General features: G+C 38.7%; 2 protein-coding genes across 3 annotated transcripts; both read right to left on the reverse strand.

The window, feature by feature from the left end:
* Positions 1–4136: 4136 nt before the first annotated feature.
* On the reverse strand, positions 4137–14742 carry ppp2r1ba (protein phosphatase 2, regulatory subunit A, beta a). The gene is made up of 15 exons (XM_043239361.1): positions 14589–14742; positions 13604–13694; positions 13408–13508; positions 13067–13299; positions 12026–12173; positions 11653–11808; positions 9640–9754; positions 9364–9434; positions 7874–8008; positions 6565–6738; positions 6286–6346; positions 5980–6134; positions 5640–5782; positions 5430–5521; positions 4137–5212 (listed from the first exon to the last, which is right to left on the reverse strand). The coding sequence occupies exons 1-15, from the start codon at positions 14664–14666 to the stop codon at positions 5196–5198; spliced, it is 1770 nt and encodes a 589-aa protein (XP_043095296.1). The 5' UTR covers positions 14667–14742; the 3' UTR covers positions 4137–5195.
* Positions 14743–19176: 4434 nt separating this feature from the next.
* alg9 (ALG9 alpha-1,2-mannosyltransferase) lies at positions 19177–27147 on the reverse strand. Of its 2 annotated transcripts, XM_043239354.1 has the most exons (15): positions 26944–27147; positions 26086–26221; positions 24745–24879; positions 24316–24386; positions 24148–24236; positions 23885–24020; positions 22917–23004; positions 22637–22742; positions 22384–22506; positions 22135–22289; positions 21784–21913; positions 21480–21627; positions 21048–21177; positions 20476–20606; positions 19177–20042 (listed from the first exon to the last, which is right to left on the reverse strand). In XM_043239354.1, exons 1-15 carry the CDS (start codon positions 27123–27125, stop codon positions 19919–19921), a joined length of 1884 nt encoding a protein of 627 aa, XP_043095289.1. In that variant the 5' UTR covers positions 27126–27147; the 3' UTR covers positions 19177–19918. The 2 variants fall into 2 exon arrangements, with proteins under 2 accessions (XP_043095289.1, XP_043095290.1); XM_043239355.1 differs by lacking the exon at positions 26086–26221 and having other exon boundaries at positions 26944–27146.
* Between the last annotated feature and the right edge of the window lie 313 nt (positions 27148–27460).

The following is a 27460-nucleotide window of genomic DNA, read 5'->3' on the forward strand; positions in this document are numbered from 1 at the left end:
CAATAGTATATTAATAAATGAACATTAACCAAGATTAATAAATGCTGTGACATGTTGCATTGATTTATTTCACAAGCGCTACATGCTCATTTAAATGCTGCAGATCATTTTGCAAGCCAACCCACACATTACGGTTCTTTCACACCATGTCAGGATGAATGTAATTGTAAGAATCTGACTTGAGGACGTTCAAGTCGTCTTAGAATTTGTAATTACAAATTATGAATTTTCTGAGATCGTAGTACCAGCTGACCGCTGCAAACCCGAAAAAAAAAAAAAAAAAAACATTTAAAATGACAGCAATTTCAGCTGCAAATTGTAGTGAAGTAATAATATTGGGTCATATTTCTGTCTAATAATATAATTAAATTAATACATATAATTAAAAATAATTCCAGTAATTGACTGTTGTTCATGTCTTGATAATGCCAGGATAATCTAAAAAAATAAAATAAAAACAAAAGACAATAGTATAACTGTCCCACTAATAAGCCATTTGCATTATGACTGTTATTTGATATTTTGTATTGATTTCTTTTTGTTGATTGCTCAAATTACACAGATTCTTTTTGGCATTAATGGTGTTTCCAAAAAGTGTATTCAGGATGGAAACAGTCATCGCCTAGTAGTTACCGAAATTATGACATGGTGTGAACGCAGTATTGGCATCACCCTGGTTCTCTCAACAAAAGCCAATATGATTTTCTCATCATTGTGTAAAATAAGCTGCCGCCAGCAAAATGTATAATTCTTGCACATTTTGTTTGAGACCATGAACGTAACATTCGTGAACTTTGCAGACTAAATATAATCCGCAGAAGCGGTCACACGACTTCAATGTCACCACAATTACACGTCCTACAACTCTTGCAGCCTCAAATATTTAAATTCTAAATTAAATTTGGAAAAATTGAGTTTGAGGAAGTATAAACAAATCAAGTCTGTGTTCAGTGTCGCATTTAATGCACCTCCGTGGTCCCGTTTAGCTACTTATTAGCAACCACCTTTTTCAAAACATGTAAAACCTTAAGATTTTTTTTAATGACTGAAGAGCTAGCGTGAACCACCGAACTTCTTCAAGGCTCTGACTCCTTCCTGCAGCACTCTTGTAACGTGTTACCACATTGCTGTTTGACTACTGGTAAACATTAACAGGCACGACCTAGATGATGTCAACTGACAAAGTAAAGCTGTATCGGCGTGGCGCAATGATTGAAAGATTACAAAAAGAAATCATCTGTGAAATAATACACAGCAATGGTTATGCACAGCAAGACCAAACAACGTGGGGTTGGTTTTGAGTTCATGTTGACTTTAACATCACACTACCTACTTCAGACTTATCAGCGGACTGGAGAAGTACAGTACGTGGTTTTTCTGACCGTACTTTTGTTTTTAGAGTCGTTGTGAACATTAACAGAATTAACAATGATCTCACACAGCGTGCACTATTACTCAAACCGAAGTCCAGCAGATTTTTTTTTTTTTTTTTTTTTTTAGAAACGTAAGTGTTGTGCCTTTCTATTCTTCTTATTCCTTTTTGAAGAATGTCCGTTTTTAGATTTAATTCTTCATGTACAACTTCCTGTTTGGAAATGCAGTATGAAGCACCCTCTTTTGACAGATACCTTGAACCAAAGTCTCCGTTTAGGTTCTATTTTGAAGTCCACTATGTGGATCGTTCTGGAACCATCCAGCTACGCGAGATAGCTGTCGTGGTCCAACAGTATATGCCATTCAGAAGTATAGCAATATCTAGAGTAATAGTTCTGATGTTTAAAATGGGTGTCGACAGTGAGTGTTGTCATTTTATGCCTTCGAGGGAAAAAGATCTTATTGTGATTATTTAGAATCTGTAGTCAGATCCTTCTTGACTATTGTTGATATTCATACCAACATTGAAAAGTGAGCTGTTTTGTTATAGTCGTTTTTCAGTGCTGAAAATGTCTCCCAGATGTGTAATCACAATATGAATTTTGTTATATTCAGTTGAAAATGCTGAGTTCCTTGCACAAGGGGGAATAAAATCGTTCCTTGAGTGAAAACGTATGAGCGACCTTTATTCCTAACATATTTCATTCGCGTTCCAAAGACGAACAAAGGTCTTACGGGTTCGGAAGAGAATTCAGTCCGGGAATTTTTTCCGATTTTATTAAATACAGGCTACGCATAATTTTATTTCTCTCACTAAATTAGTTCAGAATAAGACTAAACAACGCTGTTACTGATGAAAGGATAAAATCCACCTTTGCAGAGGCAAAACGCAGCTTTTAGACTCTTGATGCAGCTCAGAGGTGGTAAAAATAGATTTATAAAGCAAAAATAACGCTGTGGGATTGAAGAATTCAACATTTAAAACAATAAGTGGTGGTATGACTCAAATAATTGATTCATTCAGGAACAAAGCAAAATGGATTCAAAATTCATGTCTTCAACAAATTTGCTTAGCAAATGAACAAATTATGGCTTCTCCTACTTTTCGTAGAGATATTTAATGGCAGTTTATTTTGTTATCTTCGACTCATTACTGGAGAAAACATTCATACAGGTTTAAAACGACACAAGGGTGAGTAAATGAGGACAGAATATTCATCTTCCGGTGAACAGTCGCTTTAAATCGAGTCGAAAATCTTGAATGAAAAATGTATAAATTAGCTACACGCGTAAATCCAAACACAACCAGTAGAACTGTAACAAAAATCCCTTGAACAGCAACCGCGTGTAAGATGTAACTATACACCTCCGCTGAATGAACAGGAGTGTTGGTATAAAGCTGTTAATTTCCCCTAATGAATAATCCGGGCCGAATGGCACCGACGCTCAAAAAGGTGAGTCGTGATGTTCCAGCTGTAAAGCGTTCATCAGCAGGCACGACAGCAGCAGCTCCACAATTCAGACTCCAGAGAAAACAGCCTTGTCAGAACAAACGCTCAAAGCCATGACAGCTCTCACAGGCGGTTAGACCTTGCATGCCAATTGTGTAGCGGTTTTTAAAAAAAAGCTAACAGGTCTTAGAAACTTCAGTGATGAGATCTTGATTTGAACGCAGTTTTCCAAATGAGAAAGAAAAACTAATTATTTTAGCGCCAAGTTGGGACTGACAGGCTTTAGTTTATGCATCAGACCGTCTAGCAATTACGTGAGGGGACGGGTTAAAAATAAACCAAACACTTTCTTAAAGTCGGGATGTTTCAGAGGGTTCTGCAGAGCTGCTGAAGCTGACGGACTTATTTTTGCAGCTTTTCATCGTTGACTTTTTTTTTTGTGGTTTTGTAAATAAAACAAGCTGACAATGCAATCGCTGATAAAAAAATATGTGACATTTAATGGTATAATAATACATTAAAATAGCATTTTAACAGCCTTATTGCTTTTAGATGTATACCCATGCGTTTAAAATTAGTAAAACAATTCGATTCAGATGCAATTATTTTTAATTTTGTGAAAATGACCCCATTAACGGAGATGCTTCAATGGTCATATGAAAGCATATTTAAATATATAAATTCCACCTAGCTGTAAAACTAGATTTAGCATATAAGTAACTACACTGAACAACAAAATGTCTTCCCGTATATTTCTTTAAATGTCACTTATTCCTGTTGTGTGGAAGCTGAAAGCAGCCAGTTTTTTCAGATTCACATGAGCCTTCAGAATTGTTGTATTGTGATTTGATAGATCAGAGCTGACAAGCAGCAGCGTGAGAGAGGTAAGGATTCGGAAAGCAATCTACTATGATTTATTACTTATGTAACATTAACTGTTGAAAACAGTTGCGCTGCTTATTGAAGTGAAAACCATGACATGTCGTTTTTCTAATAGAAATGTTCCATTTTACAGTGTTACTTTCTAATGTAAATGCATTCTTGCAGGGAAAAAATTCATGGCATTACTTGATCTCTCCTGCCATTACCTTTTGTTTTTTTTCTAGACGGGAGAGAAGTTCGAGTTCTGGGAGTTTAGTGTACGATGAACCCTATTGCAGAAACTCATTTCAAAAGATGGAAGGAAATTTGATTTCTCGTGATATGCCGCCTCCAATAAATCCACTCCCAGCCTAGACACACATCCTCATGCTATATTGCGTTTTACTGTATATGACCTGATGGATTACAGAAGGTCCACACGCAGTGAAATGGGGTTATATAACGTTCTTTATTGAGTTCCCTTCTATCAAGGGCAATGTGACCATATTCATATAAAACCCGAAGCACATTCTAATGACACTCATAACATAGAAGATACTACTATACTGACTGCACTCTGAAGCTGAAGAGGAATCGGACAGTCAACATCACAGGCAGAAGCAATGTGTTAAGGGAAGGAGTTTAAGATGCCCTGGGATTAATGAGCTTCTCAATATACTGCCGGTCTATGGAACCTGTGCGCAAGAGGCATGCAGATGCATTCATATAAAGGAAACGAGTTAAACGTCTTCTTGAAAACGAAACAAAACGAGAAAATGTGCAACACGGTCAATGGCACAGAATGAAGAAGCTTGCCTTCCGAAGATAAAAAGGGCCGTTTAGGAAAGCCCGTCATCCCCTGTTAGAACGGTTGCAGGAAGCAGGTGGAAATCTGTCGTGGTCCCTTTAAGAAGATAAGCACTTTGAGTATAGGGGAACAGTATCAAAGCCCGTTAATAAAGAACGGGCATGCAGCTAGTGCTTTATGGGGTCTTGGTTCAACAATGATCAGCGTAAGACGGGGCACGGGGGACACAGTAATCAAATGAAAGGTGCAGTAGTGATTCGCCCTCGTGTCATGCTGTGCGCATGCATGGGTCAGCTCTTAAAATCAGCAGTAAGAGCTGGAGAGATTCAGTCCGTTAGATCAGTCGACTGAAGTTAAATCTTGATGCCTCAAAACATCTACATCTTCTAAACCTATGATGCCTCAATACATTGTTACATTGATAGTAAAGCTCTAAGTGTGTGACCATAGGCTGAGGGTTAGCAAGTGGAGATACACAGAGCAAGACGGGCTCGGCGGGAGAGAATGAAGAGCAAGGTGTGTGTTTGGTGAACAGCTGAACAAAACACTGAGAGAAGCCAAGTATCCCTAAAACATTTCTCACTGAAAGGGGACAGAGCACATTGTTTCTCCATAAACAGTCCAGCGGACGATCCTGGATGTCAATAAATACAATGCAGGTCAACTTGAGAGATGGGTCTTAAGTTCAGCAAGTAGGTACATTAGGCCAGGGAAAGAACTTTGGGGAGAGAGCAAAAGGAAATGTCAGAACTGTCTGTTCGCCTTTTTAACATTATGAAATTAAACACGTTTAAGTCTTTTGTTTTTAACTTAGGTGTTACATAATGGTGAGTCATCAGTATGCACTGATGCAGGTTGTATTTAAGAATGATATTAGCTTTCTGGTTTGCATCAACAGTTGCACAACACTCAAGAGCAGCAGTTGCGGAACTCACCACTGATGGCCTCTTGGGCGAAATATTTCACATCCATGTCTTGATCTGACGCCAGTTTCTCCAGCACTGGCTTTACCTCTGTCTGCAGACAACTTTAACAATAACAATAATAAAAAAAGAAGAAAAATCACAAATTAGAGCTGTGATACTATAGTGAGAAATTTGAGTATATTGGACAAAATTCCTGGTTAAATGCGGATGAACGCGTACTTGCTGTCCAGCACAGGTCCAATCTTCTGAAGAGACTTGGCCACATTGAAGCGCACATTGGCTACCTGGTCGTTGGACATCTTGAAAACTACAGGGAGCATGTGTTTGGTGGTAATCTCCTGTCCACACACCTCAGACAGAGCCTAAAACAGACAGTTAAACACCAAATTTCCAGTGATGATGCACCATTCTACAAAGATAATATAAGACAGATTTTACTGTTCTTTAAGGTCAAAATGTACGTCAAACTGCGCTTTTCCACCAAATGCATCAGCACCAACGCCATACATACATCTGTGACTCAGCAGCCGTTTGTTAAAGCCGATAAGCTCTGACTCACATTAATGCAAAAGAGCGTAGTCATCCTGTGCAGGTAGTTGGGGTCATTGGCCATGCCCAGCACTTTGGGCACAATGGTGTTCTGGGCCCACTCTGCTCCAAACTTCTCCACTAGCTTCATCAGGTTACAGGTGGCTGCCTCTCTGATGGCATACACTTAAGATTACAGAGAAACAAGCGTTAGCCTACTGACAAACAGCTTTTTCAATATCAGTGCTACAAGCAAACGGAAATGCAATTTGCTTTTTTTGTGTGGGACACATTATGTGCAACCGTAGTTATGATGAACACTAATAAGTGAACCTACCATGATCAACAAGCCACGCCATACACAGAGAATTGAGTTTTTCATCGAAGAACTCTACACCCTGCAAGCACGAGAAAGAAAAAAAATAGAGAAGGGGGGGAGGATATCTGTTAGATTAGCTTACATGAACCAAGGCGACTTGACGGCAATAAGCTAACAGGATGAAAAGTTAAACGCTTTAAGTGTAAAGAGAAACTGAAGAACAAGAACCGACCAATGGAACATTCCAATCTCTATTTCAGGATAAAGCATTCTAGGACATTGACGGTCAGGACTCACCAGCTGTCCGGCCAGAAGGGGCATGTACTCGATGATAGCCAGTCGTACTCGCCATTTAGCATCCTCCGCCAGCTCAACAATGGCTGGAAGCAGAGACTGGGAAAGCTGGCGGATTCCAATCACCTCGTTCACACAGTCCAAGTTGGAGATGATGTTTAGGCGAACCTCTGGACACTACAGGAAGGACATGACAAAAACTAACATTTCGGACCGAACGCTAATAAATGAACCAATACAGTTGTAGTTGCTAAGTGCAGCACTCAACAATAAATTGCGTATTAAAAGAATTTAAACTTTCACATACAGCGCCACTCTTCAACGTCAATTCATAACAGTGGACCAATCAGAAGAAACCGAAGGCGGGGTGCAAGCTTTTATTTAAAAGCAGCAGGCTGGCATGGCAACTTTTGTATTTGACGGCAACATGGCAGAGTAGGCATTCTATGCTGCGCTTAAAATATTTAACAACGACTTTTTCCATGTGAATAGCTAGTAATACTTAAACATAAAAAAAGACAGGAAAAAAAAAATCACTCAGATGGCCATATAGGCCAGCCCAACTAAATATATAAATAATTTGCCAAATTATAAAAACAGTGTATAAATAATACTAAAATACTTAATTTTCCCAATAAATTTCTAAGAAAATTAAATGAATTATTTTTCACTTTTTTCAGCCCATGTGATTCATTAAACTGTCCCAATCAAGCAATTTGTCTGGAATCGAAACAGCATGTTGCACTGTGCGTTTATCTCTGCATGCAGTCAGCAGGAATAGTAATCATTAAATGCCTGTATATCATGTCGCAGTGTCAAGTTTTCATCAAGCTGACAACTATATGACAGGATTTTTTTTTCTTTTTGCACGACAGTGGAAGAACTGAGACAGAACAGAAAAACAGCTTCCTGTCTTAAAACATGGATCAATGCACGCTGCAGTCCAGGAGCTGGCTTTGTTCTATTTATTTCACACAGTCTGCGTGACTGACAGATGTTCAAAGACTTCTCCCAAGCAGTTTAAAGAAGAGCGATCGCAATACAGACAGCAGCGAGCAACAAAAAGCTCAGGCAAATAAAGAGATGAGACGTAAGATAGTGTGCTGCACTCATCCATTCATCTCTCACTTCAATGCTTTCTGCTTTCCACTAAAAGGCTAGCATTAGCAATGCCTCGCCACGACAGGATCAAAGTGAGCAGTTGCACAGAGGTATCATCTGTGACTGGAACATGACGCAAATTACCTCAGCCAGACCTGTGCCGTCTCTCTCACACACACACACACACACACACACACCTCAGCAGGCTTACCTCATCTTTGAGCTGGGCCAAGAAAAGGGGAAGCAGGTGCTCAATGGTGTTGTCTTTGCCTAAGATGGTGGAGAGGCCCATAATGACTGACGCCAGTGCAGATTTCACATGCTGATTAGTGTCTGAGACGAGTTCCTATTGAAAGAGGTGTAAACAACATGACACTCAGTGCTTTTAAACATAATAGTTATAATAGTGACGTGTAATACCTGAAGTCTACATGAACTATAAAATGTCACTGGTATCAGTATATAATGGAGTTTTGGTATTTTGCTACTGATCCTACTGGAGTTTGTGTGACTTTACAAGCAGCAGAGATGCATTGGTAAATGGTGCAATTGGTAACAGTGGACATATGTTGGCCATCAGTGGGTAGAACTGTATTTTGATACTGATTTACTGTTTTAATACAGTTTGTTTTTAACTCATGTGTTACATAATGACCAGCTTTTTTCGCTCAGACAATAAGAACCGTGCTTTTGGGCTTTTTGCATCTCTCTGGTTTCAAATGAAAGGAAGCACTGTACTGAAATCCCTGAATTGTGAAAAAAAAAAAAATTGCACTAAATTTCCAGCAAAACAACCATATTGAATACAAAAAAACGTTTGTTTGTTTTTAATAATGTAAAAAAAAAAATTTGCACTGATATAACAGATTACTGTATTTTTGATCAAATGAAGCATTCTAGGTGTGTGCGTTTTCTTCAAAAATATATTTCTCTCTCTTTTGAAAAGCAAAAGCCAATTAAAAACCTGTAAATTCTAAGGTACATGAAAAATGCAAAAACCTTCGGTCCCTATTATGAAATAAAAATGCATGCCTAGGATTACGACACAATTACACAGCAGCAGGAAGATCTTGCGAAGCAAGAAAATAATTAATTCTATATGAACATGCAAAGAAAGTGGTCCATGGATCACGTTGAATGCTCATATTGCTATGAAACGTGTCAAAGCTCCATTTTTGTAAGCAAGTTTCAAATGTACTTCAGCTACACAAAAGGTTCGGAAATAAAAATATCTGTGCTGCCAATCAATCTTGCAATTATTCGTATCTATGCTGCGAGACCCTGCAGATATTTTGGTAGACGCGTCCAAAATAAATAACCCTCTTAATAAAATATGTATTAGCCACTAACCTAACAGCAGTTCGAGTCTAGTCAAAGATATTTTTACCAGAACAATATGCTTCTTACAAAACCAGAGAGAGCACTGATTGATATATATACAGTATAGGATCAAGAGCAGAAGTGCGCTACTGTTGCTACAGCCAGTAGGTCAAAGCCCACTGTTAATCTGATCTTGTTTAAGTCTTAGACACTTAGAGAACAGATGCTGACTCAAGAGTTATCTGCCAGTAAGTGATCCTGGATTGGAAGTGCGCACCAATTAAATGTGATGAGTACTGGAACAATGAGGAACAAGCGATCAGTCTGAAATGTGACAGATAGCAGAGATGTTGACAAGCGCTGAATGAAAAAGCGTATTACCTTAACACAGGGGAGAATGTGTGTCATAATGATCGTCTCTCTACTGTCCTCTGGCAAATTTTCGCAGAATTCTAAGGACAAGAATAACAATCGGTTAGGGTCATCACAGTATTTCATGCCACATTTCAGTAGCAAAACTCTTGAGAGCAAATGTACAAATTAACTCCACACTAGATTTAGACTTTCAGATAGCATGCAGTCTTCTAGCAAGTGTCACCTACAAAGAAAAGCCATACTCAAAATCCGAAAAGGGCTGTTTTTGGTGCTTTTTCTCACCTTTGACTTTGTTTGCGGCGGCGGCACGAACCTCAGCCTCACAGTCTTTCAGGAGGTTCTGGAAGGCTGGCACTAGGTCATTCTTTGTAATTTCCGGACCCACAGCTTTCTGCAACTGTAATTTCAAAGAGACAAGCGTGTCACTTCATATTTCCATTTCGCAGTGGCACTTCAGCGCTTCCTTCAGAATCAAGGACAAAGGCCCTTCCAGAGCACGCTAGGATACAATCGTGGCTATTTTGGCACTGCACCAGTGATGTGGTACATAATTCTCATTTCTAAAGCAGGTCAAAATGCCACTGCTCTAAACCAGGATATTTCTTGGTATTTATATCGCTGCATTCTACATTTCTTTTCCTGTAAAATATCATTGGCTCAGGATAATCCAAATTCATCCGATGAAAATGACAATATTATCATATTATTACGGAAAGGAACCGCATTTAGGTCAAGTTGCACAACAATGGGCAGTGTGCATCGGTACACGATTAGAGAGAGCAGTGAACTCTTATGAGGTGTTATCCTGAAACTGTGATCCAGCTGTTGATCCTTGGCACCGAAACATAACAGAAGAGGTTTCCAGGTAGCTTATATAACAGTAAGAAGATAAAGGGTGCCCATCATATAGCAGTGATTCAGTGGTAGAGCTCTGCCACTGCTGAAACGACATTCAGTTATGAACGTTTCTTATCCGTCGGAAAACTCCTTTATTAGATCAACTGGACTCGCTTTGTCTTGATGCACAGATCCAATCTTTTACCCATATCCGTTTTTCGGTCTGCCTGTTTACATTCTCTTTAGACAAGACTGGTAAACAGCATCTGTGTTTACATTCATTCCTGACCCAAAATGATTAGTCAGCGATCGCTCTTCTTTGACCATGGTAGACCCTTGGGTTTTCAATGGCCATACAATTGAAATTATGTAATTCATGCCGAGCGGCCTTTATTTTTTGTCTGCACGGACAACAGCTGTCATCAATGTTCTGGAGCATAAATTCTGAACGGATGAAGACCAGTAGATAATGATCATTTTCCTGTTATTTCATCTAAATCTCAGATGTAGAATTCTAAAGTGAAAAAGCAGAGCAAAAGAGTAAGTAGCCCGGAGCTTGCTAATCTAATTACAAAAAGAGTTTAATCAAGTAATCACTTCACCGCAGAGAAATATATTTCTGCTTTTTGAAATAATAAAAATGTTGTATTTATACTTTTGACAGTGCGGGGTTAAAAAAAACTGCTCTTGAATCTCACACAATTTCTTGCCTGTATATGAAGCTTCCACCTCAATGCAATAGAATTGCATAGAGCATGCTGGCATTAAAGCCATCTCTGTCAAACGAGTTGCCCTCGGATTGTGGTAGCTTGGACCTCTTAGAGGATCATATACGTGCATTTAGACTTAGGTCTGATGTCCAGATATCACAAAGGTATCCGCTTTACACAAAACTTTTACACTTCTGCAACAAATTCTGATGTGTCAGATGAGAGTTGAGTGATGATGAGTGCCAGTGTAAATGCAGCCTTAAGCTCGCAATGTTATACAAAAAAAGGTCACCTCTGACATATTCTGCAGCGAGAACTTGCTGTTGTACTTGTAAGGTACGCAGATTAGCAGCCCCTTCTGCAGATGTGTTTAAAAATACATTTTTCAAAGATTTTAAAAAGCACTGCCATTTTCAGCTGTGATAAGAGATGGTTTTTGAACACCAAATCATGCAATATTGAAGACTGGAGAAAAAGTCAGTTTCGCCATCACATCAATAAATCGCATTTAAACGTTAAAATGGAAAACATTTGAAACGTTTTTAAATAAACGCATTCTAGGTGAGCACAAGATACCTTCCAAAATCCTAACAACGCCTAACTTGAACAGTAATGTAGTGATGCCCATGAGGAGAATTATTTGTGAAACTAACCCCGCTGCATTCCACTGGAATTCTGTGAGAAAGGATTTTCCAATAAAAGTCAATAGCATATAATTATCTTGACGCAAGACTTTCTTTTTGCTTACATCAGAGAACTTGTCTGCAACCATGTAGCGAACCCTCCAGGATTTGTCCTCCGCAGCCTGGCGCAAAGTTGGCATCACCAGAGCTTCCAGATCCTCTTGAGGCAACAGAGTCGCAATGCTGACACCAGCCTCCACGGCCAGGAGACGAACGGAGTCCTGCAGTGATGTAAATGTTTGCATTCAGATGTCAGAAGAAAACGCTCTGATATTTGCCATACAATTCTGCTCCAGCGCAAGTTACATAAACACAATGAAAACCTTTCAAGCCTCCAATGTTCTTGTCATGCAACATGCGCTCAGAGACTTTAGCTGCGGTTTGAGTAATGATGGAATTAGACTGTGTATATTTCAGTGAGTATTACTGAAACCAGACCTGTTCGTCAGATGCCAATGCAGTGAAGAGAGAAATGATGTCACTCTTGACATACTCCAGCTCTAACACTTTGGCAAATTCACCCAGCTTGGAGGCGGCTGCACGGCGCACCATGGGAGTATCATCAGAACACAGAGTACGGAAGTGCCTAAGGAGAGATGATACACGTGTTAACATGTTTCCACCTGAACAGAAAAAGGTCACGATGAGGTAGTGACTTTCCTTTCCACTTTAGCTATTGCAACATTAAAACTACATAACTTAAAATGATGCTTAGTCTTAATGGCTATTCGTAATGAGAGAGAATAATTAAAGTAAGCAATATATTTAAACAATGCAATCCTATTGTCCCATTCGCACCATCACTAATGTCAGAATGTGTTGCAGGTTCTGTAAACTATGTAAAAGATATAAATCTGATGGAACCCTGTTTTACAGCTACTGAGATTATCAATAAAAAAAAGAATATGCACGTAGTGATGTGAAGTGGGAATGCTTTTAATATACATTTATACTAGTGTGAATATTGTGTAGTACGTTAAAAACGTGCACCGTCACTTTAATGCAAAGAAAAAAAATATATATACTTCGGATTTATATGGCAGTATTTCTTGTACTGCCTTTGGATGCATTACATCCCTTACTGTAATACCTTTTTGTACTGAGTATGAGTATTTTTTTTTACCTAGCACCATTTAACAGCTATATTATTATTATTAAAAACATTTCTTACATTGCTTTTTTTAATTACGACATTTAAATATTCTGCAGAATGTTTGATTAGAGATTACAAAAGGCACAAGAGTGTAAAATAAAAAAAGTATGCACACAGATAAGTCAGGGTAATTTGTAATAAATACCGCAATTTATCCCACAAAAAAACTGTTCGTTTTGATACTCGTAGCGACTTATGACATAGTAATCTGTATTGTTCATTTAAGTCCTGCCTCTGTGAGATCTTAGTGTGAATAATCCTGAATTAAATGTATTAAATGTTTCCAAAATTAAAACGTAGCAAAAACCCAAATCTTTTAAACTTACTGGCGGATCTCAGCTTTGACTGTGCTGGACACTCGTGGGTAGCAGACGCTGAAGAGTCCGCAGGCAGAGGTACGTGATGTGAACCAGTCTCCGCTGGCCAAGCGCTTCACCAGAGGCTCAAAGTGCACTTCCAGGTCCACTGGAGAGTGTTCATGGGAGATCTTCCGCAGGGACTCCACTGCCTTGTCTCGCACCACCGTCTCTTCAACTGTAGCCAAACTCTCCAAAGGGGGCTGAAAACAACAACAGAGTGTAAGAAAGCAAATAATTAGCAAACAAATGAAACAATCCTTGCTGTGATTTAAGTCAATTTTGCTATGAAATCAAGTCAAAAAGCTTACAAGGAGACAATGCACGTATTCGGGGCCTCCAACCAGCATAGTGAAGTTCCCCAGTTGTTCAGCAAGAGCAAGCAGAACTTCATCCTCATCGTAGATGGTATCTGATCAACGGGAAAATGAAAGTCATGCATGAGAAAAATTTACTATGGCTAAAATGTATCCGTTATAATCATCTCAGACAGGAAAACACGCTCACCTGTGAGGAAAGGCAGAAGTTCAGTGCGTGTTCTTTCGACGCCTAGAGCCAAGGCGATGGTGGACAGCTTCTTAATGCTGTTCAACCGTAACTACAATGAAGAAGGCGAGAAATACGTTAGAATCGAGTCTTAATATATTTGATTATAAAGCAGCTGAATGCTGAGGGACAAAACAGACTACTGGTTTATGTTTACAATGTATGCCATTTAAATGATGGCTTGATAGATGACAAACTATAAAAAAATAACAACTCCCCCAGTCCTTCGAGGCCAAAAAGATTCAATTTATTTCCTTTTTTGATTCCAGTCCTGTAATTATCACAGTCCTGTATCTTTATAATGAGAGGAAAATGAGCTCACAGTCTGGTGACAGTTGTTAATAATCAGTTCTGGTTTATTTTAACATTGTAAACAAAATATGGAACGGTTATTAAACGCAGTAAATATGAACTAAGCTATCTGGGGGGGGAATAAATGTCACTGAATAAGCTCGTTGCTAGCTGTTGCTCGAGGAGCTTTAAATGACAATCTGTCTCAACGCGTAGCCAAACTATTCGACATTTATGTTTCAAATGTGCTTGATCATGTCTTGTAACGAACTGTTGTGATTCTCCGTTTAGGCAAGCGACTCAATGACATAACTGTTAAATCACAGAACGGCTAGCAGTGTTAGCAAGCACACACACTGCTCTGCGTCACACTGTATTTAACGTTACACACGAAACGGAGTCGTTTGGCATAAGTCAAATAACACACTTGGGTTTGCTACACAGCATTCTGGTGGCTTTATCCGTCCTCGATTTTGATAAATAATCTCGCAGGGTCATGATCGCTGAAATTAACTTTTCGTTGCTAGCCGGTTTGCTAAACTAGGGCAGGCCCATGTCACCGGTCGCTGTTAGCCGTTCGCGTCCAAATCAAGCCTACGATTTCCACTCCATTTCTCAACCCGGTAGTCGGCGTAACAACGCGTATTTTGCTTACCTGAACATCTTCGTTTCTCAATTCGTCTATTAGCACGGCGATAGGGTAAAGAGAGTCGTCGCTGTCTGCTCCCGCCATCTTGGATGCTAACGGCTGCTTAGCTATTTCCTGCTACGGGGTTTCTCACTTGCTGCCTGGAAACAGCGCACGAAAAACATCTCAGAGCCCAGCCCCAGCCTGTGGACGCATAAAACAACACGGTGAACTTCTACAAAATAGTAGTACTGTTAACGAAGTTAACCGTGTATATCATGTATAAATAAATACACAGAAACACAGGCATTTGTTATGTTTAATATATGTATATAATATACATCAGGAATACAGATATAGACATAGATACTGTATGTGTGTCTATTTATATGTACATAATAAATACACACAGAGGCTATAGGCCATTGGTCTCAAACTCAACAGCCTCAACCAGCTCCAAATCTATTAGGGTTGGAGCAAAACTGTGCAACAGGCGCATGAAATCATCAGTGCAACATGTGTATAAAAAGATGGAAATATTGCCATTGTCAGAAGAAAAGAAGATCTGAACACTGGTTTGACGTTACCTGCATCAGGCCTATGGCTTGCCCACCCACGTCCCTCTGTTTCTGATACAAGTTGCAGAAAATCTTTTTCGATTCAATATTTTCTTAGGAATGTATGTAAGCTACACATGACAAATAATGAGATTAACACAACACTTTTACTGAAACATTAATAATCACCACTGACTGTAATAACTTCTAACTGCGGTCCAATGTGAATTTTGGTCAAATGACGAGGCAGAAATATATTGTTAGTAACATTGCATGAAAGAAAAATTATGTAATTAGTAGTGCACTAATTACTGTTGCCAGAAAGTAAGTACTACTGTTACTTTTAAAAGGAGTCACTGGAAACAAAAACACGTTTTTACATTATGCATTTTAATTACTCTCAGTCAAACTGCAGTTATTTTAATTAAATAACCCCCCCCAGTATCCACTGTGGTCAAAAAGGACATCTAAACATTTGCTATATTGGCAAAGATGTAATATATTCTAGGGATAAGAATAGCTATATGACCATAACTGATGACCATTGTGAGAAAATAGATTTGTGGTAAAGTATGTGGTCAGTCATGTACTTTTCTGATCACCATGGAGATTTGTGCAAAATATGCGTGTTTAGTTCCATATACACCATTTTACTAAAAACAGAATAATAGAGGAATTCTTATAAAATACCTTAGATGAGAACTTATTAAACACTTGTATAAGAGGTTAGTAAATAAAATTATTCATGCATTATCTGAAAATTATTTAAAGTGTATTTTATATCAACAAATTCTATGACTAATTAAGTCTATATGGGCTGTTTGTCACAGGCTGGGATATAAAGTCATTTTCTTTATATATAAATATTTCTTTACCATTTTATTTACACAGTATGTGCACTCTTGTTGAAAAGTATGTTGAGGAAGCATTTAATTTGTCTATTTGTTCTCGCAGTATCATTATATTAATGAACAACAAATTAAACAAAACTAACACATACGAAAAACTAATAATCAATACAGCAAAATTGCTAAAACTTTATTTAAATTAAAATGAAAGAGAAAAGACTTAACGCTGAAGGTTATTAAATCCACCTAATGTGTAATCTAATTAAAAAAGAAAATAAAAATATAAAATAAAATCTAACTCAAAATATTAACGGACACCGTAATGGTATCGACGTCTGAATGTGCATTACAATCCTTACATGCATAATATGAAAACTTGATTTCCATAAATAATGGTATAAACGATAACACAAGATTAAAAAATAAAAATAAAAGAATCCAACTCATTTTGGAAGAAATAAGGTCACGAGAACTGAGAAAATCGGTATTTAATATGCACAGAAAATGTCTTGTATGATTAAACGGGCTTGTGTCTGTACCATCTGTTCTGCATTCAGTTGCTAATTCGTGTTCAATTAAAACACACTGCCATCCATTATTCATACTGGGCCTGCTTTTGTTAGTTAGCGTTTTGAAAAAGATAGTGTTCATCGCATAAGCAACGACTGCACTGATCCGACTCGCCCTATTAAGGTGACTTGAGATCAAGCTTGTAGTTTCTTTTGTTGTCGAGCGGGTTTGAATTAAAGTGGGGAATCAGCATCAGCATTAAATGACATCAATCTGGAGCCCTGGATGCGGGATGCATTTTCAGGCCACGCTCTGTAGCAGGAAGCCGCTTCACAAAATAGCATGTTTATGACCAGCGGCGGAGCCACATATAATGCACGGCATAAAAACAGGCTTACAGTTTAAAAGGCTGATTAATTCCTGGTTTTGGCCTGTCGTCTGCCGACAGACAGCGCCAGGTGGCTGATCCTGCCAGGATGGAGAAGCGAACGGTCAGGACAATACACTTACCTGCTTTCATCATATCTGAGGCTTTGCAGATGGTGGATCACTGACCTAAATGTGGACTCGACATGTAAAGAGCGGAACAGATAAGATTTGAATTCCAGACTGATCTAGTTTTGCGCCCTGACTAATAAGCGAGCTATACGCACGCAGCGCATTTTAAGCAGAAATTAAATAACTACCATCCAAAAAACGTAATGTTTACATTAATTTAATATTTGACTCGGTTTTATAAATCTGTACTTTTTATGAGTTCCACTTGTTCACGTGAATGGGTGCCGTCAGAATAAGTGTCTGTGTTGAACTTTAAATCGTTGCTTCTGGCCATAACCCATAATAATGCTTCCTCTGCGCAGTGATAAAGTGCACTCGCATGAAACTTTTTTTGCAAATTGGTCTTCATTGAAATTAAATGACTATTGTAGAGGACTCGTGTTTTAGCTAGAAGCAATATAAGAAGTGCAAAATGTTATAATGTGTATTTGCTTCCCCTACAATGAAAGAGTCCTCAACAACAAAAGAGAGTTTTTTGAGAGTCCCCCCCAAAAACCTTTCATTTTATTATAATGTATACCGGGCAAGTTATATGCTAATATTTCATTTCGACGGCTTGGGACGACTTGTTTCGTTCTTTTGAGAGACAATAACTTTATACAGTACACTGTCAGATTTAAACCTTTTCGGGATGTTTTCATTCACTTAGAGCTGCATGAAAGATCATTAAAAAAATCAATAATGGGGCACTTTAACAAATAGCCTATACTCTTAAAAATAAAGGTTCTTTATTGGCCACAGTGGTTCTATGAAGCACTTTGAACATGGTGGAACCTTTAAAATGGAGAAAAGGTTCTTTATAATCAAAAAGGTTCTTTAGGGCTTTTTTACGCACTTCAAGTTTTTTTTAGGACCTGATTACTGAAATGTTTTTTACTTCACAAGAGATTGATGGACTGGAGTCATGTGGATTATTGTTATGGTTTTATCAGCTGTTTGAATTCTCACGACGGCACCCATTCACAGCAGAGGATTCACTGGTGAGCAAGTAGTGAGGCTCAATTTTTTTTAATATCTGTTGCATAAATAAATAAACTCATCTATATCTTGGACGTCCTGGGGATTATTACATTGTCAGCCATTTCTTTTTTGGGAGATCTATTCGTTTAAGAAATGAATCTGACCTTCCGCAATCACAAAACTTCCCTGTTCTTTAAAGTTTTGTTTATTCAGGAAGCTTTGAATATAGTTATTTGAACATTGTGAAGTTCTTGGACTTTTATGCAGGGATCAGTATAATGGCATTAATAATTCACAGCCTTAAAGCAAAATAAATGCGCAAACATCTGAAGTTCTGGATCTTTGTTCTACTTCGCTGTAAATCACATTTAAAAGTATGAAGCATAGAAGGGTGTCCGGAAAGCGATGTCTCATCTATGTTTCAGAGGGGTTCTGCGTCATAGTGTATAGCGTCAATGGAAGGATTTAAAAAGGATCAGAGTTCCCCGTAGTGTTGTGGGGCTTAACATGTCGTCACTGCAGACAGCTTAATAATCCCACGAGCCACACATTCATTGCCCTCAGCATGTTTACATACACCCACAATCTATCCACCACAGCGTACCTATTTTCTATCTCTCAGAAGCAACGACGACACACAGGGGAAATGATGCGTGTTTCTGGGCGATGCGGTTCAGTGATAAATGTGAGCCTCTATGAACCCCAGAGCTGTAGAACTTACCTCAAAAACATCATGAAAAGGCAGCCATGGATTAATTACGGATTCTAATGAAAGCTTAGTTAAACATGTATATTTAAAATGACACTTGACACTAGAAAGTCTTAGTCCCTTAACCCACTCAGTACCATAAGCAAATCTGACACGAAACTCAGGGTTTTTACTTGTTGACCAAAGAATCTTCATTACGTGAAGTCTGTCAAGATTACAAAAGATTATGTATGTATATATTTAATTTGGGGGGAGGGCTGTGGTGATGGAATACCATTTGTATATCAAGGAGATTAAAAAAAATTACTTTTTTTACTTTATACACTTCACAGTATAGCAGAACTAGTACATATTACATTTACAACTATTACTATCAATAATTTAAGATTTTACACATTTCAATAATTGTCTTAGAGCTGGAAATAATCTTCTCAGCTTCCCCAGGTGATTCTTTAAGATGGCACAGCCACACATTAAGACAGCCTTCTTTTATTTGACTCGATCACAGTTAACACTGATATGATTAAGATGACGAACATTATTTGGAATGTAAACACTCAATAGTCCTGGTCTGTAGTCTGACCTCACAGTCAATGTCCACATTTACCGACGACCGAACAGGAGAACAGTGAGAGAGTTTTTGGTGCAACTTTCATCCTGAGAAGCTGAGGCTGGCCTGGACCAGTTACTCGAACAGGACAAATGAATCAAGAAGTTCGGCTCTGGGTGGATGGATGATGACACGAGATCTGGTTTGGGTCTGCACTCACGTTCAGTTCATGTACAGTTCATTGTCCCAGATCAAGGATGAGGTCATAACAAACGAGGGACCTGTAGTCCTTAAAGGGTTGTCTTAACAGAAATCTTCTGAAACGCTTCAGAAAAAAAAATGCAGAGAAGCCCAAGCAGGAATAAAAGAACAGAGGGCACGGAATGGAGAAGAGATGATCGGGAAAGATGGGTAAGGCATCCATGCTCTGTGCTGGAACTGTCCGGGATAGGCAGCCCCACTGAAGTCTACAAACAGGCTGATACTGCGTGGCCTGATAGCCAAGATGCCCAAACAAACTCTGGCACATTCACTCACTCACTCACTCGTACGTAAACACAATCGCACACACGTGGACGCAAAAAGAGCTTAGGAGGAACACCTTGTGACCAAATGATGAAGCACTGCGGGAGCTTTTTTGAAGGAAAAATAACAGGAGCGGCAGGTCAGCCTTGCACTCTTTTCCGGGTGTTTTTGGGTCGTCTCGGTTTGAGGATGACATATCTGCTGTAGGTGGTGTATTGCTCAGACAGAAATGGGATAAAAAAGGCCCTGAGCAATCTGGAGGACCTGTGTGGGAGAGACACGAAAAAGAAACGGCACCAGGGTCACGAACAGCGAAATCCAACGTAATATGCACAATGCGGTCTGTAAAATTCATCATTCTTTTAAAAAAGAAAACATTTCTCCACCATCTTCACCATCGTGAACCGAATAATGACACCCAGAGATAATGACTGATAAATTGGGTCAAGGATAATCTCTCTTAGGATGATCAGACATCCAGTGTCACAACAATTTATGTTGAGCGCTTGACAATGATGTCACAAGAACTCAAGTATCTTCAAAAGCACACGGGGGCCCTCTAGTGGGCCCTACAATAGTCAACGATTCTTTACAGTAGTATTCGCCACTCAGCGTGGATTACGCACAAGAGTCTCTTGTACTGTACGGTAACAAATTTCAGCGCGTTTTCAAAAATGCTCCACACATAAAGACTTGCCTGGTAGTGTCTAGAAAAGGCTTTTCAGCAATAATGCTCCACTCTTCTTTGTTAGTGGCGTACTGTGGTTCACGAGGGGCTTCGGTTTCTGTTGCTAGATCCACCAGGTAATGACACTGCTTCAGTTCTACCTGAGAGCCATAAACAAGGAAAATTACATAAGTACTTCACACGCAGCGGCAACAATGACATACGCAGCCATACAGCAGTCAACATTTGAAGTGGATCAAAACCTTTCATCAAAGTCGTCCTAAAAACAAACGGTGTTCTCTTCTTAGAACAACTTTTAATTTTGTTGATCCACTTCAAATGTTGACTACTCTATGTAAAGATTTTAGATAAGTAACACTAGTTATATTTCTGGTGCACAGTTCAATGAAATAAAATAAAATGGTGTTGAAGACGTCAACAGTTGTTTTACCAAAGCAAAATGTCATTTAAACTCTTTAGAGTGAAATCGGTTTTTACCATTAAGAATTCATCTTGATTCTTTAAAAAAGAAAAATGTATTTCACACATTCAGCTCAGTTAGACTTATAAATTTGCGACGCGTCAAATGGTAACTCGCTCACGTATCGTGACTGCTCCTCGAGATTCTGATCATTCATGTCTGATGGGATTATCCAGGTGGCATCAGGACCCATGGCATATGGCTTAGGTAACTGACCCCTGAACTCTGACTGGATGAACTGTACGTGCCAGCTGCAAATCAGGAAAATACACAAGTTAACAGTACATATATATTATTGTTCTGTAGTACCATTCAAAAGTTTGAGGTTTTTACACTGAAAACTAAAAGAAAACTCTTATATTATCTCATCTTACACTAAGGCTCTAAAAATAGCCAAAACTGTAATTCTGTTTAATATTATTACAATTCAAAATTCGCATTTCAGTATATTCCAAATGTCATGGCAAAGCTAAATTTTCAGCATCATTGCTCCAGACTTCAGTGTCACACGATCCATTAGAGTGTTTGAGTCTTAATTAGAATTCAAACTCACTTGTTGGGAAGGAGAAAGCTGCTGGGAAAGCGGTACCACTCTTTTCCCACACAAACATTGACCAGCCTTCCTTCTGGAACCGTGTGGATTGTAGGATCTTTAGCAATGCGGTGAAATTCTGGATACAAATCCAGTGGAGCGTGGTAGCCTTAGGACACATAGCAACCCCCGTGTGAGAGACACATCAAGGTAATGATTTTTAGAATTCCGTTTAATCATCAGCTTCATCTGCCAGCTAGGTGCCGCAAATCTACCGCGAGAGCAAATTTCAGCAGAACTGGCCAAAATCTCTAAACATCCTTACCTCTGAAGAGGGCCACAGATCGAGACAGAGAGAGCACTCCAAACAGCAGCACAGAGCCGAGAGCCAGCCAGTTGGAGGAGATGGTGTAGTGCTCCAGACGGTAGCGCTGGAATATGAAGTGATAGCACTTCTGCATAGACAAACAGACAGAAACGTACATATTTTACACAGGTTTAACAGTGTAATTGTTTTTGGACACGACGTTTTGTTTGTTTTCAACGTTTGAAATCAGTAAGATTTTTTTTTAAACGTTAAATGTTGCTTTGATTTGATCAAAAGCGACAGGCATTCGTGTTACAATTCCTACTGACCTATTTTATTTCAAAGTGTAGCATATTTAGGGTTTCCAACCTGCAGTGATGAGAGAGCCACCGCCCCACACAGACAGATGAGAGGGTAGATGGGAAACAGAAAGCGCTCCTCTTTATGTGGACGAGTGAAGAACACCAGCATCCACAGATACATAGGAGACAGGGTTAACCAGTACGGCCGGCCCAGGTTCTGAACTGCAATTTATACCAGAAAAAACACTAGATTAACAGCCGGTTTAGAATATTACATGCACATCACTAAACAAGTAAAAAAACAAATCCTTCTTACCATTAAATCTTTGGAGCAGTGCCTCCATAAGCGCCGTGAGAGGAAAAGAAAAGAGGGCCAACACAAACACAATGTTGAAATTAAGGAAACCATTCACAAAGTAGTAATGCCAGGGCTCTGTGCCTTTAAGAAAGAAAAAAAACTCTTTAATGGAAAACATACTTGCCTGTAAAAAATGATTTATTTACATTTTAGGTTTTTTTAATAGAAGCCATTATTTTTTAAATGTATACACAAATGATTTGAAGTTTACCATAAAGATCTGGCCCGTGAGGAGTGAACACGTTGTAAAGTATTATATTAAGAGGAGCGATCACCAGCTTTCCATAGTAGTAGCTGTCCACTACAACAACAGGGATCTACAGAAACATGTAAAAGTAAGTGTTCATATCAGTGTAAAACGCTCATCTCAAATTTTTTTTTTTATTTCAAAATGCCACTGATGGAATCTCAGTGTCTGGCATCAAAAAAAAAAGCACACAAAACCAATTCAGAAATCCAAATATAGACAATAAATCAATAAGTTTCCCAACCAGAAAGAGGAGCAATGCCACCAGAGTCCACGTGATAAAACTCTTCCACTTCTTCTTCATAAACAGCAGGTCAAAGGCAATGGGTATGCTGCAACAAACAATCAGTAAACAAAGCCTAAATTCACCTAGTTGGCTGATCAGCATTATTTTCATGGCTTTACCCCAAAACCAAGTAAACACTGACTGTGTTGAAAAAATTTAAACATAGTAACTAGCCATTTTCATTTATAAAGGAACTACAGTATAATTCGTGGATTAAACTGCAAGACTTACAGTCTTACGCTCACTTTTTTTATTATTATTTTGGGGGAGTTGGTGGGAAGTATAGAGTAGACTGGATAGCAGTGTTGGGAAATAAGTAGTGGGATGAGGACATGACCCAGGTTTGACTGTGACCAGGGTCATCTAACTGCTGAACAACTCTGATCAGCGGAAAAAACACAAAGCCCCATATTTGAATAGATAACTGAAATGGTAAAAGAGAGCACGTACCAAATGTTTGACATATATTTTTAATGCTTTTGAAAAAAGTGCTATGCTCAGCAAGCCTGCAATTATTAAATCTGTAAATACACCAAGACTCCAGTCTTTAGTGTCACATGATGCTTCAGAAATCATTCTAATATGCTGATTTCACACCCAAATAACGTTAATTATTATAGTGCTGCTTAATATTTTGGTAGAAAACCTTTTTCGGGATTCTTAGATTTAAAAAAATAAATAAAATAAAATAAAACAACATTTTAAATTAAAATCTTTGCAACATTGTAAATATCTTTACTGTCACTTCTGAGCGAGGAAATAAAAGTAAACGCATTCTACATAAAAGGTGTCTATTAAATGTGCATTTTAATATAAACACGGCAATATACATTCAGATATTAACGGGTGGAAATGTTTTATTTGTGGTAGAACATATTTTGAGCCTTTCTTGTCACTCTGCATATTAAATATTGATTATTCCTTACCCCAGCAGGGCACTAAAGGGCCAGCCCACTATAGCCCCCGCTGCAATACCCAGCACAGCCAGACTTGGGTGCCCCTGGAACCAGCCAGTCATAGCTACCACTGTACTGTACATACAAAACGTACTGGGGAGGAAAGCTGCACGTGACACAAACACACACACACACACACACACATTAACCTGCAGTGCACGCACAAAATTAAATGACGGGAACACCAACAGTTATCATCAGATTTCCAAACGAGATTCTCCAAACGGACTCACCTGCAGAGGAGCAGAACATCCCTGCACTCAAGACCAGGAACGCCAGCAGGAGCCGGCCCACGTGCAGGCCAAACTTTTTACACACGGCCCTGTGTCAAATCGACGAGATCGGATCTTTAAACCGCATTCATTGCAACCTATTTGCAATATGTAGTGTGCTGCACTTACTTGTAGAAGTAGAGCTCACACACACAGCAGGCAAAGGCTAGCATGCAGCGCAGGAAATAAAACACAAGGACCTGAATGGGAACAAAAAAAGACGTTAATCCATTTGTACATGTCTAAGCAGGACTAAAATGAATGGCCTATTTACAACACGTCTAAAAAGAACATTCATCTTATTTTGCTCAGCGTGGCACCAGATCTCACGGGATGCATTGATGATCTATGTTTTGAAGCGTCACTTGACATTTTAGAGGTTCTAGATAAAGTTGCGATTAAGCAAAGTTGTGATTCTTCGTACCCCAAAGAAACTAAGTTTGCATCACTGTGACGTCTACAGATTTATTACAACATGTTGTGTTTGTGGAACTACAGCTTTTATCCAGCTCCAACGGTTATTCTCTTTAGATATGAGGTCGAGTGTGACTAGTTTACCTTGTTGGTTTGTAAAATTTTGGCATGAAAGCAGGCAGGAAGGGCATGGAGCCAAAGATACGCGTAGGACCGAATGGCGTAGGCCGGGGAATATTCCCATGTCTGCATTCCTGTTCCATACAGCAGGTAGTGAGTCTGGAGAGCAAAAAGAGAGAAACAAAATATACTGAATGAACTTTTGTTTTAACGTACAATTTCGGTAGTTTTTAAAAGAAGATTGTGTTTCAGGAAAACGTCCCGTTCTTTACTTTGATTCGCGTTCAGGAACAGACATGATCGTTTTCTACTGAATGCAAAAAAGCAAGCTTCTGCATCTGAACTCCACCTTTACGGTCCCTAGTGGTTTGGATTATTAATACTCCAGGGCATTATGGGATACAACAGTGACACAGATCAGGGCTCAACAATAAGGATTTGCTTTCTGCTGTTCCAGTTAGACTAGTAGTTCAGCTTCTCACTCGATACACCATAGACACAATACATTTTCATAGACATATTATTAAATTCTAAATAAACCTATTATAATTGTTATAATATGTTATATTATAGCATAAAATACGACATGGTATGATGTTACATAAAAATAATATATAATTATGAATATCATATTTTACATAAGCTACAAATTAAAAAAACAAAAGAACTATTGTCCTAAATTTCTAAAAAAAAAAAAAAAAAAAAAAAAAAAAGTTGAATTAAAAACTGTTATGAATTCACTTGTCCCACCATAGATTACATTTTAATATAATAAAATAACGTATGATCATATAAAAAAAATCTATATTGCTATAATTTATACTATACTTATATGTTATAATGTAACATATAAAGAGTTAAGCAAAATAAATAATAAAGGATTTTATTTAGTTGTTGAATACAAAGCTGTCATGGTGTTACAAGCTATATAGGTTCCAGCATTATATATATATATATATATATATATATATATATATATATATATATATATAAAATTGTACTATTATTTAAAAATGAATTAATAATAAATTTTACCAGGCTGTAACTGCAAATATTTTGTGCACATATTATGATTTCTTCTAGTTACTCTATTACGAGTCATTCTATCACAATTTCACCAAATAATTTTTTTTACCAATTCTATAACATAGCATCAGAAACTGCTAAATCAGAAGCTGCAAATAAATCGCATAAAATCAAATCCATGCTGTGTGCGCGAAAAAAAATAACTAAATCTAAGAGTAAACTGAGACAGCCCTATGATCAGCCGCTCCAAAACTCTGTCACGCTGTTCCCGGGCCATCCTTACTGGTCTACTCTGAGAGCGTACCAAAAAACTGTGAACCAGAGAAATGTATAACTCACTGGCTCCCAGTAATTGTAGGTTTCATCACAGTCAGAGATGTTGCTGAGGAGCGCAGCGCAGAAGCGGGCAGACACCAAGCACTTGAAGGCCGTGGAGCCCTCAGGAGCCCACACCTGTCCTGCCTTACCGGATGACCTGAAAAGGAGAGGCGGGGGACAGGAGCTAATGTGCTTATCTGGGAGCAAACTAATAAGCAATATCAGAGCAGAGCACAGGGTTATACAAGGCGGTCATTCTTTCATTTCAGTATTTAAAATAGGATCAGTAGAAAACCGACCCGCAAGCATAATCAATACAGATGTGTAAGACACCTTCCAGATTCACACCTAACAAAACACAACACCGTTAATCGAGGATCATTGTTTTCCTTATGAGATGTATTACACCCTAAGAGGATTATGAAATTGGACATGCGCGAACGGGCACCTGACATATACAGCATCAAATATAACTGTGTGTCACTAACCCAGTGCAGCTCATGAACCCAAAGCGGCATACGCTTCAAAAAGAAAACAGTGGTGATACAAAGCACAGCGCATGTTTTTGCGGCGCTAACCGGCGTTTGCTCTCCGGTAGAGTCAAAATGAATGAATGAATGAATGAATGAATGAATGAATGAATGAATGAAAGCCGTCCCGTTTCACCGAAGCAAGCTTATTCGTGTCGCCCAGACAGTGCGTTTAACGGTTCCCGTCTCTCCCCGCGCTATCGGTCTTATTTAGAGGGCGTATTAGCGTGACATGTGTTTGCTCTCTGTGTTATTGGCGTCTCCGTGCGTCCTTCGTTAGCGAGCTAGCGAGCTGTCAACAGCGCGACATCACAGCGCGCGGGAGCTGGACTGGCTCGCGGTCACTTACTCGTTTCGCGGGTCACTGGACTTAGCGTCCTCCGCATATTTGTCGTCTTTCGCCGCCCGGCTGTCGGCGGCGGGCGCGCTGCTGGCGCTGCCGGCGCTGCTCGCGTCCTGTTTGCTGCCCCGTCGGCCGCGCTGACGGAGACTCTTCGTCGCCATGTTTCTGCCGGCTGCGCGTGACGTCATCGCTGGAGGAACCCAGCACAGGTTCAAGGAGAGCCATGAGAGAGAGCCTGGGTGTTTTAATGTTATCATCCGGGGTATTCTAGTGTAACTGAGACAATATTATAACGTCGTGTTGTTGTTTTTATATATATATATATATATATATATATATATATATATATATATATATATATATATATATATATATATATATAATGAAATTATTTTTTTATAATAATTAAAAAAATAAATAAAAATTTATATATATATATATATATATATATATAATTTTTTTAATTTAATTTTTTTAATTATTATAAAAAAATAATTTCATTTAATTTTACAGTTTGCGTATT

This window comes from Puntigrus tetrazona, chromosome 5, assembly GCF_018831695.1.
Source record: "Puntigrus tetrazona isolate hp1 chromosome 5, ASM1883169v1, whole genome shotgun sequence".
Taxonomy (NCBI): Eukaryota; Metazoa; Chordata; class Actinopteri; order Cypriniformes; family Cyprinidae; genus Puntigrus; species Puntigrus tetrazona.